This window comes from Branchiostoma belcheri, unplaced genomic scaffold (genome assembly GCF_001625305.1).
Source record: "Branchiostoma belcheri isolate BF01 breed outbred unplaced genomic scaffold, Haploidv18h27 scaffold58, whole genome shotgun sequence".
In the NCBI taxonomy this organism is placed as follows: Eukaryota; Metazoa; Chordata; class Leptocardii; order Amphioxiformes; family Branchiostomatidae; genus Branchiostoma; species Branchiostoma belcheri.
This window is the reverse complement of record NW_017804220.1, coordinates 72,079-88,680: the sequence shown is the minus strand read 5'-3', so window position 1 is coordinate 88,680 and position 16,602 is coordinate 72,079. Positions and strand designations below refer to the sequence as shown.

General features: G+C 38.2%; 2 protein-coding genes across 5 annotated transcripts in view; both read left to right on the top strand.

Annotated features, from left to right (window-relative positions):
• LOC109481903 (CD9 antigen-like) overlaps nucleotides 1–12,385 on the top strand; it is a 29,723-nt gene extending 17,338 nt beyond the window's left edge. Inside the window, exons 2-7 of the mRNA XM_019784532.1 lie at nucleotides 7,446–7,646; nucleotides 8,390–8,464; nucleotides 8,604–8,702; nucleotides 9,166–9,324; nucleotides 9,672–9,755; nucleotides 10,191–12,385. Of these exons, the coding sequence (XP_019640091.1) occupies nucleotides 7,446–7,646; nucleotides 8,390–8,464; nucleotides 8,604–8,702; nucleotides 9,166–9,324; nucleotides 9,672–9,755; nucleotides 10,191–10,265 (693 nt within the window). The 3' untranslated portion in view covers nucleotides 10,266–12,385. The remainder of the gene's footprint in view (nucleotides 1–7,445; nucleotides 7,647–8,389; nucleotides 8,465–8,603; nucleotides 8,703–9,165; nucleotides 9,325–9,671; nucleotides 9,756–10,190) is intronic.
• A 1,551-nt stretch (nucleotides 12,386–13,936) lies between these two features.
• The window catches only part of LOC109481902 (tetraspanin-18-like), a 58,838-nt gene continuing 56,172 nt past the window's right edge, over nucleotides 13,937–16,602 (top strand). For 3 of the 4 annotated variants that reach the window (XM_019784531.1, XM_019784525.1, XM_019784530.1), the window contains exon 1: nucleotides 13,937–14,037. The gene's annotated coding sequence lies outside the window, so the exon portion shown is untranslated. The remainder of the gene's footprint in view (nucleotides 14,038–16,602) is intronic. The other variant, XM_019784526.1, reaches the window with a different exon arrangement.

The following is a 16,602-nucleotide window of genomic DNA, read 5'->3' as shown; positions in this document are numbered from 1 at the left end:
ATATCTGGCACAGTCTTGAGGATGCTTCTGTCATCTTTCAATTAAGACAACTGATTAAGACAAATTTCTGCATGTTGTCAAAAGATAAACAATATTTAAACATCTGATAAACAATATTCCAAGATAGATATATCTGAAGGAGATAATTTGCATTTTCAAGTTTGCCAATTTCTGTACAGCTGTGCAATGTTTTGTGCAATAATTGCACATTGTTTACACAAATTTTCAATCATGCTATTAGAAAAGAGGTAAATTCAAAGGTAAACAGTATGTATTCTGCCATTTCTGTTGCATTGACACCACAAAGTCCAAGAATCTGAGGTATTTTTGTATCATAAAAAATGCAAAAGCCACAGACAGATGGTATGATTTGGACTTCATGAAGATTTATTAACACTGCCATTTTGATTGTTTGATCCTTGTTTCCCTGAAGTGGTTTACAACCTAATGACATTACCTCTCCTAATTCTATAATTACAAACCAATTGAATGGGGTGTTCTATTTTAGGACCCCTGGATAGGGCACACAGACCCCTGCAGTCCCCCCTGTTGACCCAGAAGTTTATTCTTATCAGAAGAATGTAAACATTTGTAAGGCTTGCTGAGCTTTGTAGATAAGAGACCATAGGATGTAGGAAGTCCTGCTACCACACATAAATTGGATCTCCAAGCAGATGTATGGTTTTGTTTATGTATATCTTTCACCAGCATTTTGTTTTGATATAATATACATGTAACGATATCTGGTGTGTATTTGTGTAGATGCAGTGTGAGCTTGTTTATGTGTGCTTGTTTATGTGTGTGTTGTGTGTCCAATGTGTGTGTGTGTGTGTGTGTGTAGCATTTGTGTGTGTGTGTGTGTGTGTATGCGCATTTACATAATGTATGTGTGTTTCTGTGTGTGTGTGTATGTATGTGTGTGTGAGTGTGTGTTTGTGTATGTGTGTTTGTGTGCGTGTGCATGCGGCTGTGTGTGTGTTAGTACACGTATGTGTGTAACGTTATGTGCATGTGTTTTTGGGTGACTTGAACTGAACAAAGCACTGTAAAAGGAAAACAAGCCAAAACCATATCTCTGCTTTAAGATAAACACATTGCCTGGGTGCCATTGAGTACTATAGTAATACTGAAACTTGCAGTTGTCAGTTTGCTGCGCTAAGAAAAATGGGAGCACCCAGGTAATTTGTAGAATTATATGAGCTACCCTGACAACTTAACTAGGACTGAGCAACCACTACAGCCCGAAAGAATGTACAGCAAGTCTTGTAATGATACCCTTTGAATGCCAAGGAAATGACAAGACTTTGAAATACATTTAGTTCTTCCTCACAAAGTGTAGGAGTATGATAATTACAGTTCAAACCACCAGCCATGACTCTACAAATTTACAAAAGAGCTGATTTGACAGAAAACAAAAGTTGTGGCAGTGGTTTTGTTCCTATGCAGGAGAAGTGCAGGGCTAGCATGACGTGCTGTTTGGAACCAAACCAATGTGCAATTTCCCCTTCCTCCTGCTCCAGGCAGATAAGACCTCTGCCAAAACAGACAAAGAAGACCTGCTAGGTTGGATTACGTTACTTGTTAGGAAGAGGAACTAAATCTTTCGCAGAGCCTGCAGCAGTAGGCACATTAATTTGATAGGACGGCTCTTTATTTGGCAATTACCCCAAATCAGCTGCCTGGGTCTCAACTGGGTGGTATTTAAAACAGGCTATTCCGTTTTATGGTAGGTGTTTTAAGGTGGTGGTCTGTCTTCACAATAAAGTTTCTGGACTTTATGAAGTAAATGCTGGGTTTGAATTACTTTTTATCCTGGAGAGAAGTTTTAAAATGGAATTGGAAGTGTTCTCCTTCAGTCCTTCAGATGAAGCGTTCTGCTTTTCCGATAGTTCAATGGCATTGATTATGTTGCTGCACTGTGGGTTGCCTTTTCAGCCAAGCCCACTAGGTCACAGGGGGGCCTGCATGCCCTTTTTCGTAAGGCGTAATAAGGCCTTTTTAGTCTTCGTAATCCATAGGCAGCCTCCCAAAAAATGAACGTAATTTGTAATAGAACATTAACTGCAAAGCGTAAAGTCATAATCAGCTCTGAGACTTTAACGTGATTCGTAATCACTACCCCCCATGCAGGCTCTCTCACAGGTATACTTTGTGATAGGTGTGTCTTTTCATGTACTTTTACATGCAGTTGTTTTATGCTGCGGTTCCCCCATACACAGAACCAACAGCTCTACATCCCTTCCGAACAGACAAATGCAACCCATTTTTACCTTCGCCAAGAAGGTTATGTTTTCGTTGGCGTTCGTGTGTCTGTGTGTGTGTGTGTGTGTGAGCACGATAACTCAAGAAGGCTAAGATGGATTGTCTTGATACTTGGTAGGTGGGTAGGTCTTCATGAGACGTGGAACTGATTAGATTTTGGGCCCCCTAACGGCTTGTTATGGTACTGCAGCTGAACTTCCGGTTTTGATATCTCGTGATCTAGACATGCTAGGGCGACGAAATTTGGATGGTAGGTAGCTGTTGTGCTGGGGAACAAGTGACGTGAGTTTGGACCCCCTAGCGGCTTGCTCTGGAATTGCAGGGGCATTAGTTGAAAAATGTTTAAAGGCGGATAACTCAAGAACCGATTGATGGATCGTCGTGATTTTTGGCATGTAGGCAGCTGAAGTGATGCTTGACATAATGTTATTACAATTATGCAAATATTAATGTAATTTGCATAATTAATGAGGAAATTCTATATATCAGCTGCATTCCATGATAGGACTATTCAAGCTTGTGATATATGTAATGCAGAACGGCAGAAATACAGGCAGATATCGATTATGCAAATGAAGACTTAATTTGCATAATTAACGAGAAAATGTTATAATTACATAGTGGTAATGTCTGGAATTTCATACTTGGGATATTTGAGAGTTATGTGAAGGTGAACATTATTAAACATAATTTATTCAAATAAGGACCTCATTTGCATAATTTATGAGGACATGCTATAATGGCATGCATTGATAAGATAAGACTGTCTTCTGGTGTAGAATATGACCAACAGATATAATTGATGCAATATAGGATCCTATTCGCACAATCAGGGGGATTCATCTATAATTTCTTAGTCATAAAGGCTAACATCATTTGGCGAAGGTATGAGATCGTGGAACTCTAGTATTTATCTGTGCTTGGTCTAATAACCCTCCACCCTCTGGATCCCCGAATTATGATTGAAGTAGCAGGGTGGCATACTGTTTTCAAATATATTAGCTTATTATGACATGAAAATGCACAATATAACCTAATAAAAGAAGTATAGAAGAAAAGCAGTGGAAAGATTTATTGATTATAAAGTTGAGCGTAATATTTATAATACTTCATCAATAGTGACTCCTCCACATTTCACAGTTATTACTCCTCCACTGCGTTTTGGTCTAGTGGCGGTTCCTCAAAAGAGACATCAAACACATGGATTATACTAAATCAATGCAAGTCTGGTTATTCGGGTGATGTTGTATTGGGGATAATGTGTCACATGTGCCCCATTGAGCGCCGACAACACCATTTGATGAGCTTGTACTGACATAGATGTATTTCCCTTGGAACAATGGTGTATCGATTGCAAGTGCAGGCTTCAAAAAGAGGACAGCAGTGTGTTATTATTATTCAGGCGTTCTCTCTTTCATCTCGGAGATATTCTGATGGAATCAATTACAACAGGAAGCAATTTGGCATGAAAAGGATCAAGCTTGTTTATTAGAGGGTCATTAGGGTCTTAGGTTTGATTTGATTTGGTTAGCTGCATGTGACGGGGTGATGATTTGGATATCCATCACTACAATTTTCACATTTGACAAGGAAGAATTATTTTTCTGTCATTCTAGAAATTATATTACACACAATATAGCTGGTATAACTACCCTTTGGCGCAACACACCAGTACTTTGTATAACGTTACAGTACTACCCAGAAATTATTAAATTTCAGTACCTGAAATCATACAAATAAATTCAATGTATGAGTAATTGTTACATTAGCCTGGGTACCATCCTGGTTAGTTAACGTCCGCTCCCACAGTCGCTCCCACCAACATGGAGCTTCTGTAGGAGCAGATGTAAACTAACCAGGATGGTACCCAGGCTAATTGTTACATATGTTTAAGCCAGTAATTCTATCTTTTGTGCACAGAGGACAAACAGGTAGAACTGGGATAAAAGGACATGATTCAGAAAGATCCCCTAGGACATCATGGCACCTGTCTAGTTTCCTCGCCCCATACCCATTCATCAGGACTCCATGACTAGTCTAAAATGGCTCTCCTAAGCCTGCCTCTACCTGTCTCTATCCAATACAGTCTGATAAACTTGCTCTTCCCAGTTTCAAACAAACATTTAGAAACAATTGCCTTGAAAATTTTACCTTGCTTGTGATTCCAACAGATGGCAACTCTTTCTAAGTCCTAATATTTTGCCACTGACTACAGTTGAACTGCATCAAAAGGCAAATCTGTATTTGTGCACTTGCTGTGTTGATTGATCAACAGATGTATACAACATAACGTTACAGTTAACATTACATTTAACTCTACATAACATCTAATTAGGAATGAGTAAACTTTTCAATTGTTTTTTTTTATCAGAATGTGCAGATACATGTAGAAAACCCCAGGCTAGTCAGGCAGATGGTCCAGTTCCTGTTGCATTCTGTCTCCATTTGAGTTCAATATATCGGATTTCCATTATCCTAAGAGCCACCATCCATTTGGTCAATCCAAAAACCTCTTTCTGTACACCGCGAGCCCATCCTTGCCATCTGCCTTCCAATCATCATGACAGTCCTGTGTCATTTTTTTTTTTACATTGGAAGGTCATCAGGTTGAATCTTTTGTGTTAAAAATGCCTGAAACTAGTTCGTTGATGTTAATTACCACAGCTCTGTTCCCTCACAAAGGCAATTGCATGAACTGGCCTTTTAGCAACTAAATGGTACATGTACTTATTATCTGAGCAAGAATTGAGCACTTTGCTTTTGCAGACCGCCTTTTCAATTTACCAAGGACCATTGAAGCATCATGGGAAAGATTGGGTTAGGTTCAGATGTGTGTTCCATTCCTACCCAGGGTTCCCTGCTATTAGGCCACACCAATTTGATTTGTCTGTTTGGATTTCTTTTAGAAAAAAATATAATATAAAGCGACAGGGTAAAAAAATAACAAAAACAGACCTAGTCATGACGTCAACAAATCAGGCTGGTTTATTGTTCAAAGAATGAATTTATCAAACCAATGCATTGAAAAATTGAAAAACTGTAATAACTTAGAAGAAGAGGAGTGTTCTTCAACTTCACTTGATTGTTTGGGCTGATTGAAGCATTTTGGAGTTTTTGGAGATTCAGAACCTGAATCTTAATCTTTTTTTTTTGCAAATCTGAAAAAAATGATGAAAAAGCGGGTGAATCTGAGAACCAATTAATCAAATTAATGTGGCCTTATCTACATCGTCCCTGTTGCTCTGTGATGTATGCTCCAATCAGAACGTCATGACCTTGCCTAGTATGACCACCATTTTGGACAGGACAGATGGGGGTATAAAATCACCTATTGTGTGTTTGGCGCCATTAAAACTTTAAGAGCAGGCAATTACTACAGTACTGCAGCATGACAGGTGCAGGGAATTCCACTGGGAATTCTGATGAATAAATAAATAACAACCAGGAGTCAAGATAACACGAAACATTAATGTTGTGGGCACAACCAGGCACAAAAGTTTGCATTACTGACAATGCTTGTTAGCAGAACAGGTTTGAATATTGCACAATACCACACGTTGCAAGGTCAGCATTCCAGTAGCCTTCAACCAGTTGTTCACAACTTGTTGTAAATTCCACCCAATGTATTTCTAGAGATTTCCACAATAATCTGTTGTCAATGTTATAGAATACCAGGAGGTATAATCTTCTTGAAAATTTCAGTTTTTCACAGAACTTTGGTCTGAGAATGGTTACGTGTATGGCTCCAGCTTGTCTGGTTTGAATGATGATGGATGTTTTTATGTCCCTCTCACCATGATGTATAGCATGAGTCATCATTACCTGCCTGTAACTGTCACTTTACCATCCTTTGGGACCAGGTCTGGCAGACAGATTAACGTGAAATCATTTTCCAAGGAAGCCATCAAGGCAAAGCTGCTATAAGTTACGTTATACTAGCAGGCTTTGTACTAAGTAAACAACAATATAACATAACACCACGCTAGGTAAATGATTTGACGATTAGAAACTTATTTTTGTGCAGTTGCTTTCAAATAGATCATAACATTTTTTATGAATTATATTGACATAAAAACTGTCTGCTTATGATATCATCTTCAATGGAGGGGGGATTCATTTTATGCCTGCAATCGGCTTGACCGTTTGTGCAAAGCATACGCATACCCTGTATTTTATGCATTCTTTGATATCACTCCCGAATATGGTTCAAAGGCCATTCTCTCAAGGCAATTCCCATAACCTGCAGTGAGTTTTCCATGATTGAAAATTCTTGAATTTGAAAAAAGTGTGACAGAACCATCATTCATATGCTCTACAACCTGTTCACTGCAGTCAAATCCAAACATAATTCTGTCAACTACAGAATGACAGCAAATCACTTATTACTTATCTTCCTAAATGCCAGAGTATGTTGGTGCATGTTGGCCAAATGCCAAACAATTTTGAGAAATACTGTCCTATATCCCTGGGCTCTTGTAGATTCCTGTTGACATTACTGGTGGGATTTTCCTGCCCAGTTCAGCTTGTTCCTGTAAATGGCAAAGTGCTTGCAGATGATGCCTACAAGCTGAGGCTTAGAGTAGCCGGTGAAGGCTACTTGTTCAGTCAAGCGAAGGGAGGTTTTGATACAGATCCCATATTCTAGTGGTTTGAAAATGTCCATTGGCAGGTTGACTGTGCACTAGAGTACTTGGTGCAGTACCCCCCTTGTGGTACAACAGCGCCTCCTAGTATATGAGAGGATAATTACAGCCTACACTCACTGCCAATGTGGTTCCAAAGTCTGACTTGATGAATTTGTATCTGTTTTATTCCACACCCTTTGTATTTAGATTCTTAAGTGATAGACATTATGAAAAGAAAAGTGGGAAGTGTAGGACTATAATATATGAGGGTAGTCAAAGTCTCTGTTCTGTATTTTCGTTTACTCTCCAAGCAGAGGTTTGGTTTTGGCTTATTTTTTGGCATGTTCCAAGGATTTTGTCAGGCTTTCTTTTTTGCACTAACATCTTTTTTTACGCCAACTCAAAAATAAGCCAAAACCCAAACCTCTGCTTGGAGAGTATTTTCATTTTCCTGAGTGGTTTTAATCTAGCCAAATACATTATTCTTCTTTACGTTATAGCAAAACTTTCATCAAAACTTACATTGCAAGCTATTCATGTAAATTCGTCTTTCCACAGTTACTTGGCTGTGCGATCCTGGGCGTTGCGATATGGCTGCGTGTGGACCAGAGGACGACACAGTACGTGGACACCGGGGAGAACCTGTCGTCCTACTACATCGGCACGTACGTCCTGATGGCGGTGGGGGGGATCATGATGCTGGTGGGCTTCCTGGGCTGCTGCGGAGCCATCTACGAGTCACAGTGCATGCTCTGTACGGTAAGTATCATTTCAATTAACAGTTGAGTTTTTTATGTTAGCCACACTGATTTAATTTTATGGATGACATCCGTGCGCACACTGATTTTTACCTGCTGTTCATAAAAGTTAGACTTAGAGGATGTCATCCATAAAATTAAATCAGTGTTGCTTTAGTACAAAGTCACTACATAAAGATACACTAAGCTTACCTCTGCCTAGCCTGGTGTCTAGTCTATCGCAGTTGGGGCAGTTTTCTTGGGGGCTGCAGAAGCTCTTCCCCGCCCGACTCAGCTAGGTTCCCCGGTAGCCTGGTTTTGTACGACTTGAGTTAAATTAGCCTCACCACATTCTTTCTCTAATCAACTCTTGCCGTGCAAAACTCGTACAGGCGTAACACTCCTACCGGGTGGTCTGTTGAGCTGGACAGGGGAAAAATATTAGAGCCCCGAAGACAGCCTTCCCAAACCACGATAGACTTGATACCAGGCCTGCCTGGATAGTGATGTTTTTACCAATATACATGTAGGTCAAAAGAGGAGCTAGAAAGATAATGATGTTTTGGAGGGGTAACAGTTAGGCCTTGGCCTTAGACACCTCTACATGTAGCTCTAGAAAGTTACAAGGTTTAGAAAATAACTGGTCATAATTAGTTCTAGAATTTTTAAAAGCAGTCTGACACACCAGATATATAGTTAGCTTTAATATGTTGACGGGACTTCAAAAACAGACATTAACAAAAATCTACTCTCTGTCTTTTTCAGTTCTTCATCTTCCTGTTGCTGATCTTTGCAGCAGAGATTGGAGGGGGAATCTGGGCCTTCTTACACCAAGATGATGTAAGTTTTATAAACCTGAAAAGACAGTATGGTCACACATGTATTTGATTATGATAAAGCATTATTCCTAGCTTTATTGGGCTGAAATGCCAGCTTTTTTTCAAGTATGTAATGTTTAATATGTTTTGTCTTGCTACAGCTGACAGAATTTATCAAGTCAGATTTTGAAGACATTGTGAAGAGCAAGTACGGAGTCGACCAACATGCCTCAAAAAGCTGGGACGGGGTTCAGGAATCGGTGAGTACAATGTCATATATAAATGTCTTTCATCAGTTTCTTAGACTGGGTGCTTCCTTATTCATCTTTAGTCCTCTGCTAAAGATTGAAACTAAGACATCTATTTATGTTTATGTTTATTAGGAATCTCCATTAGTAAAACAAAGTTTGTTTACTAGTCTTCCTGGAGTCCTTTAACATTACATTTAAAAGATGAAATATAATCAATTACAAAGTTAACTTAATAGCTACAATTATATGCAACAACATCAGCTTAAATAATAGTATAACAATTAACACAATCTACATATTAACCCACATTTCAACCTTATGCTTCTGTCTTCAAGCTTCTAGCCTGAGTGTCAGCCTTTTTAGCTTTCGTAGCGGATGGTGGGGAGCAGACGAAAGCTGAAAAGGCTGAGACCCAGGCTAGTCATTGCAGTGGGCTGTTGGACTGATTTTCCTATGTTGACTCCCCTCCCAGCTGATGTGTTGCGGTGCGGCAGATAAGAGTGACTGGGCGCAGAGCACGTGGGGAAACCAGCAGAAGAACTGGGGCAGCGTGCCGCCGTCCTGCTGCGAGAACCCCGCGCCTGGCTGTGGCAGTGGCGGGATAGTGCTCATTCAGCAGATTCACCAAAAGGTGAGAGGAAATGTCTGGTATTATAGGGATGGATAACAAGCTAAGATGGACATTACAGCACATCGGCAGAACATACTGCACATGCGTGAAACCCGTAATGTATTGTGCATAGCACATAGCACAGTAGACTGACCTAGTGAGGCTTGTCACATTGCTTCTTTGAAATGTGACGTCAACACTGAGTCAAAGGTATCTGGTAGACGATGTCGACCCCATCGCGGTATATATTATGAGAACATAGCACCATCACAATCATTGGTGATACCAGTAATTTCCATTGTTGAAAAAGAGCTATTTAGAATTATCAAAGTATTTGTTTTGATATGTTTGTTTTCTCTCTGTTTCAGGGCTGTACAGACAAGTTGATTGAATTCTTCCACAAGAACCTCATGATTATTGGCTGTGTGGGCATCGCTATCGGAGTAATTCAGGTGTGTAGATTACTAGAAATATGTTTCTTTTAATTTGTTATAAATCTACAGCAAAGTAGCTAGAGTGTTTAGAGTTTGCAAATTAATTTCGTATTGTGAACAAATGTGGTAGAATGGGATCTAGAAGTAATTCATTTCATTGAGGGAAATGATCTATTCATTTATCAATTCACCTCATTCAGTAACTGTTAGATCTTTTATTGCCTTCAAATTTTAAATTTTGCTTTTTTTTGTTGAAATTTGATTTTGTTGAAGCATTGATTTAAAATTCTGGATTCTTTTTACAGTAACAACCTTATTCTTATGAAGCAAGTTTGTAATTTCCAGCACAAGGAATTGGGCTTTCATGTGTGTCATCTGCATAACTTGATGTCTACCAAATGAATACAGATGAACTTTCAAGATAAACTTTTTTCTTTTTGCCTCCCTCTGTAGCTCCTGGGAATGACCTTTGCCCTGTGCCTGTGCTGTTCGATCAGAAGGAACAGGAATAAGCACTACCACGCGTGAAGACTGCCTCCCACTAAACTACCCTAGCCTTTAAACCTAATCTCCTAGCAGATCTTTCGGTGGCTGCAAAGACAGTATGAAATTGGCCAGACAGTCTGGCCAATGGATAATACCTGGCCAATTTGATACTGTCTTTGCGGACAACGAAATATCTGATTGGAGATTATTCAAAACCAACCCTGCAAGACCACTGGGCGTGGATTCGGGCCGACAGTCAAAAGTTTGCATATTTTATGTGATAGAATTCAGAGCGAGCATTTCAACTCATAGAGAGTCATAGGCTGAAATAAGTTGATTTGCAGATACAGAGACACTTGTTGCATGCTCAATTTATGTTGATTAACAATTGTACCAGACAGTGATAGAATTCGCAGCCATAGCCATTTTCCTCAGTCAAATCAACTTTTGCAACATATCTAATCTTTGCTATGTTCTGTCCTTACTCCATTCTTCAGGGTTAAAATGATATATGCACAAATGATCACAATAGGTAGCAGTCTTTCCAGAGCACTTGAGACTTGTATAAACAGTTTTGTAAGTACATGACATTATATCAACACATATATTAACTCAGTTATGCTGAATGTCTTAGTACAATTGCAGAGCAGAGCTTACATAGTAAAGCACTTGTAAAGCTATAGATTACAATAAGGGAATACCAGGTTGATAATGAGACTTTTTCAATAAAAACTAAGCCAAAAGCCTTAACATAATGCATAATACAGGAAGTGGATTTAGATACACCAAGATTTTCATTGTTGAGATTCATTTCCTTTTAAACTAAGTTTTCTAAACAGCTATCAAGTCCAGGGTGGCGAGATTAACAGAACTCATTGGATGCTGTCCTTGGTACTGAATGATGCCGTATGGGCTGTTCCAATTTAATGGGGAAACAAATGAGTTTTGTTAATCTCCAAGCAGATCTTTAACTTTAAAGTAACCACGACAGTGGCATTTTGGACACTGCCTTGGTTGCCTAAAGACCTGCTTGCAGATGAGGTGGTTGGAGACAGCTGTAAATAGAGACAATTGTCTGTCAGAAATAAATTGGACATGGGAATTTTAAAAAATATTCCGACTGGGTTCTTTTGAAATTGAGTGACTCTCATAGCTGAATTTCATCATCATCCTTTTTACAAATGTACTATGTAGATCTAGTTACATGTACATTTAGTTTTAAGGTGACTATTATATTTAACACATCATAAATTCATAAAATATAATACTTGATCTTTTGTAGTCCATCCTATAGCTTTGTGTACAAGAAATGTTTATTGTGAGTTTGGCATTGCTTCTTGAAGTTAGTCTTTAGTGAAGTCAGGTTCAATTTCAATTAATTCCTTACTTTGCTCTTTATCAAATTCAGCTTGTCTTCCATATGGTACCAGATGACTGATTATATAATAAGAGTTTGAAGGAACTCTGAATTTTGTGCTATACTGTGCCTATGAAATTTGATATTCAAAATGTAGCAGATTATTAATCTTATGCTGACATTTAAAATTTGTACATTTTATAGGATGAAATGTGGAACAAACATTTTAAACAAATACTTGATGACAGAATATGAAATTATAATGAAGACAAAGTAAACTTTGCATTTTAAGTTAATGTATTTTAGACTGGTTGTTTGTGATTATCATAGGAAAATGTATTTAACCATATGTACTGTACAATGTAGTTACTACATATACATACAGTCACTGTGACATTACAGTTTTTGCCATTGCAGACTTAGAAATTTAGTGTAGTAAAACTTACTTATTAATGCAGAACATTTTTATCCGTCCTACAGTTTTTTAAATGAGTTTGACACCTAGAAAATGAATTCTGGGTAGAAAGATATTATGAAAGATACAAAGGTACCTTTTTAAGTTGACAAGACTTACTGTTCGTTTTTATTTTTATTTTTTGTTGTCAAAAGCACATCAACAAAGATTATGTGTGGGTACTGTAGAACCCTTAACTAACCTATTGCATTAACAATCCTATGGGATTAAAATACAACCGAATGTATTGTCTTATCCATTTATTGCAACTGTGCATGTTTGAATGGTTCAGTTTGTCACACACAATATCTGTATCTTTGTAAAAACGGACATTAAAAGTTAAAACATTTGAACAAACTTCGTATTCTTTCGATGTATTATTTCTCCACCACGAAGGTTTGATCAGAGCACACTCAGATGCAGAGTCGTCTAAATCCGACAGGTGGCGCTGCTGCTTGGTGGAAATGTGCTGCTTGCTTCAACAGAGTTGCACAACTCGAGGAAATGTAGATTATTTGTTTTGAACGTGTTTTGTAGGCATGTAGTGGTCCGTGGCGTCTTCTCCTCGCCTAAAATGACAAAAAGCGACAAAAACAAGCCTGGCACATCACCCAGAAACGTTTAAAGCAATCTTCCTTCCCAACCTCTGCTTGGAGATTAATATTATTGGTTGTCCCGTCGTCTCTTTCGCGACAGTTTTACAGAAACAGAAGAAATAGAAGGGACACGTAATAGAACGCACAACTCTTTGATTATAATTAGAGAATCTTGCGTTCCTGGTATGTAGCGAGGAAGTGTGCATCAACTTTTATTGGAAGCCATTCGGAACTGTAGAACTTCGGAGCACATACATGTAGATGAAACCTACCAGGCTTTGGGCCTGGGAGGAGGCGATTTCTCTATGCTGATTTGTTTCAATTTTGTTATAATTTCAGCATAATTTTGTATGTTTTATTTACTATCATTCTTGCTAGTAATCATTATCATTTTTATTTTATTTCATGTTATTGGACTCCAGGAAGAATAGCATGGAATTTACCATACCAAGGGGAATCTCAACAAACAAACAAACAAACAAACAAATAAACAAACAAACATGACTAGTTTACTACACTAAGTATATTGTTATATGAATTCATAAATATTTCAATGATAAAACCGGACTATTATAAGTACATAAGTACAACGTTTATACATTATTTGTCAGTCCTAGCTAAAAATGCATCTTCGCTTGATTATGCTCAGACGGCAAAAACGCTCTCGTTGCGGACCCCTTTAAAAAGGGAATTTGAATCTCGAATAATGTCAAGAATAACGTCACTGTCACTCCTAGCGAAGGAACCGTAAAGTACAACCTCCGGGCAAAAGGGTTTCAGAACATTTTATACCCTACCCATTAAGAAAAGGAGCAAAGAAACCTGAAGAAACCAAACCCTGTTTACTCAATAGGAGAATATAAGTACATGTACACAAAGGATCACAATGGAAATGCTGTAGAAGCGTTAGATGGTGAATGGGAATGGTACTCGAAAGAAATTTGTGGACTCGCAATCATGTCCTCTATTTTGACAAGACTTGATTTTCAATTGAAACACATTGATTAACGTTTAGATCTTTATGATTTCAATGTTCATGTTGATGTAGATCATGAACTGCTCCCCCCTCATTCTAAAGTGGACTCTTCCAAAAGGCATATTTTCGCCCGACCGCATTGGACCGTGGCGAAAATAATAATCGTAGCCTCAGGAAACTGGCCTCAAAATCCCAAGACTACTTATCTAGTCCACAAAGTACAGATAATATTTTTATCATTCGAGATAATGATGTATCTAATTCCCATATGACAAAAGGAGGCCCAAATCACACATTCTTTGTTAGTATACGGCACACAATGCTTCGTTACGTTTGGCTGCCACCAGGTCCTTCAAAGCCGGACACTTCAAAACAGTCGGCGCGTTCAAGGCACGCCCAGAATATTTATCGGGACACCTCAAGCCAGAAAGGTGGGTTTATTTGTTTACCTGGAGGCTCTAAGGTGGTCTGTGGCACGGTCTGAGGTATGTAGTGCCGCGTAACGCTGCTGACAAGGCCGGTTCGCTGGAATATAATACGTTCCGTGGGAACTGTCAGGCCATGAACATGGCTTTGTTGTTTTTTGGGGTAGCCCAGTCGCTAGTTGTGTTTTCCTTGTTTGCGTCTTGTTGACAAATGATGATTTGAAACGTAGATTCGCTGTTTTAAGAGTCTTGATAACGGGATTTCATAGCTGCGTTTCGATACTCCCATGTAGTATGAAATTGATTACGTGGAAAAATTGTGTGACATACACCGCTGTACAAAAATTTGATACAATGTATTGTATGTATGTTGTGATGAGCTACTTCAAGAAAGCACTTCAGAGAGTAGCTTAGTAACGTCTACTGTAACCGTTATACTAAAAAAATTCAAGACATTATGTCATTTAGGACTAAACAGGATATAATGTTAATATCATAAATATTATGGGAGAATCAATTTGTTGACACTTAAAATATTTTCCCATCAATTTTGTAACGTTAACGTTATATTATTACGAGGAAAAAAGGCAGCAATATCCTTGACAAAAGTAATTGTTGAAAGTAATATAATTTCTCTTTGAAAAAGCAAACACATTTAGAGCACCGCAATATACACAATAATGATAAACATGTCATTAGTGCATGACATATCAAATTTTTAATTGTATGCACATCGGTGGGTGTGGCAAAATTACTGACTCAACTCAAGGACTTCTTCAAGTATTTCTCAGGCGCGAAAAAAATTGAGAATTGGGTGGAGCAACATAATGCACATCCTGCTTCATGTGAGGTCACTTAAGGCAACAAACTGATCTACCTGCAGGTTGGGTTCATTGTAAAAGTACATTTCATGTCCAATATACTGTAAATCACGATTTTTTTCATGGTACTTTTATATTCACGTTTTTTTGTGGTCACCTCTGTAACCCTGAACTTATCATTACCGTGAACAGATAATTTGTTGACTTTTTGCAGGCACCTACCGCCACTGCTTATAGTTCTGTGAACATGTTAGACCGCAAACTTTTGCTACAGTGAACATTAAGTGATTTACAGTACTAATACTTTTGAAATGGAGTCACCATGTTCTGTATTTTAAAAGCTTTAACGTTACATACTAGTACATACATGATGCAGGATTGGTGTCTGTAAATATTGAAGTAACTTGTGATATTATATTACAATACATGTAAACACATAATATTTATAGAAATATACATATCATGGCATAAAACTCATTACAAGTGGTTAAAAAGGGTGTAAACACATAATATTTATTGAATATAAACACATACATAGAACAATTAAAAAGACTAAATTATATTTTGATGTCTTATGATGTTGCACATCGTGTGCACACCCCAGTTAGTACCTCAAGCTTGTATCCTTCAATAGATAATAGAAGATACTATCGGTCCCCCATGGATAGGAGGTATTTCCAAGATTTTAGGAATGAAAGTTGCTGAGGTCCAGATGTTATAAAGATCTCAAGTGAAAATGTTTTTTCTCCTTGATTTTATTGCTCAATGTATATAACGTTACTAGTATATAATATGATTCAATTGTGAGTGATGACAGTGGGAGGAAGACAGTTGAAATGGCTCGCTGAACTGAGGATGTCTGAAGTAGATATACAGGGAGTAGAAATCGAAGGGTCATTAGTAGTAGTCAGCAAATGTTTTTTTAATAAGAAGATGAAATCCACAAATTTTCACAAGAGCCAGTTCTATGCAAACATTGGTTGAGATATAATTAGAAAAAGTGGTAAAATGATCTCAAGTACCATTTATTCAATACATAATATATTATTATAAGACAGCTTGATTCTTAACATATTCAGTCTTCTTAATCCAGCCAATACGTGTTACTATTAAAGTATTATATTGTATCCAGCCATTTTCCTAGCCTTTAATAGCCTAAGGCCCCACATTATGTGTATAGTGCTGTAGCACACATGGTGTTTACACATTTTTCTATCACAATTTCACCCCAAATTCTTTGTCAGTCTTGTTATGCCAAAAATTGGGGAAAGAAATTCCAGGGTTAACCAGATCCGGGTAGCCCTTGGCTTTCCCCACAGTTGACATGAAACAAAACTGCCCAACGTGCCTGTGGTGACTGAACAGCCCTCTCTAACCATGTACATGGGTAATCCATCTAGATCACGTTACTGAACTTGGACACTGTATGTGGGAATGCTATAATGGTTTAACACTGGGCACTTATCAGTGTACTTTCCTAAGGGGGCAATGGACATGATATACAAANTACGATTAATGTTAAATGGACCCTCAAAGCAGAGTGAAATAGGCGAAAGATAGAAATGCGTGTGTGTGTGCATGTGGAGTGTTGTCTCGTGTTAATAAAGGAAACATACTCACACCCAACTACCCCATCTTCTTTCCCACAGCTCTACCAATAGAAGTCTGGTTCTTCCTCCTGCTCAATCCGGTCTCCGGGTTCACATCTTGAAGACAGAGAAACAGAAGTCAGTGTATTGAAAACAGCACT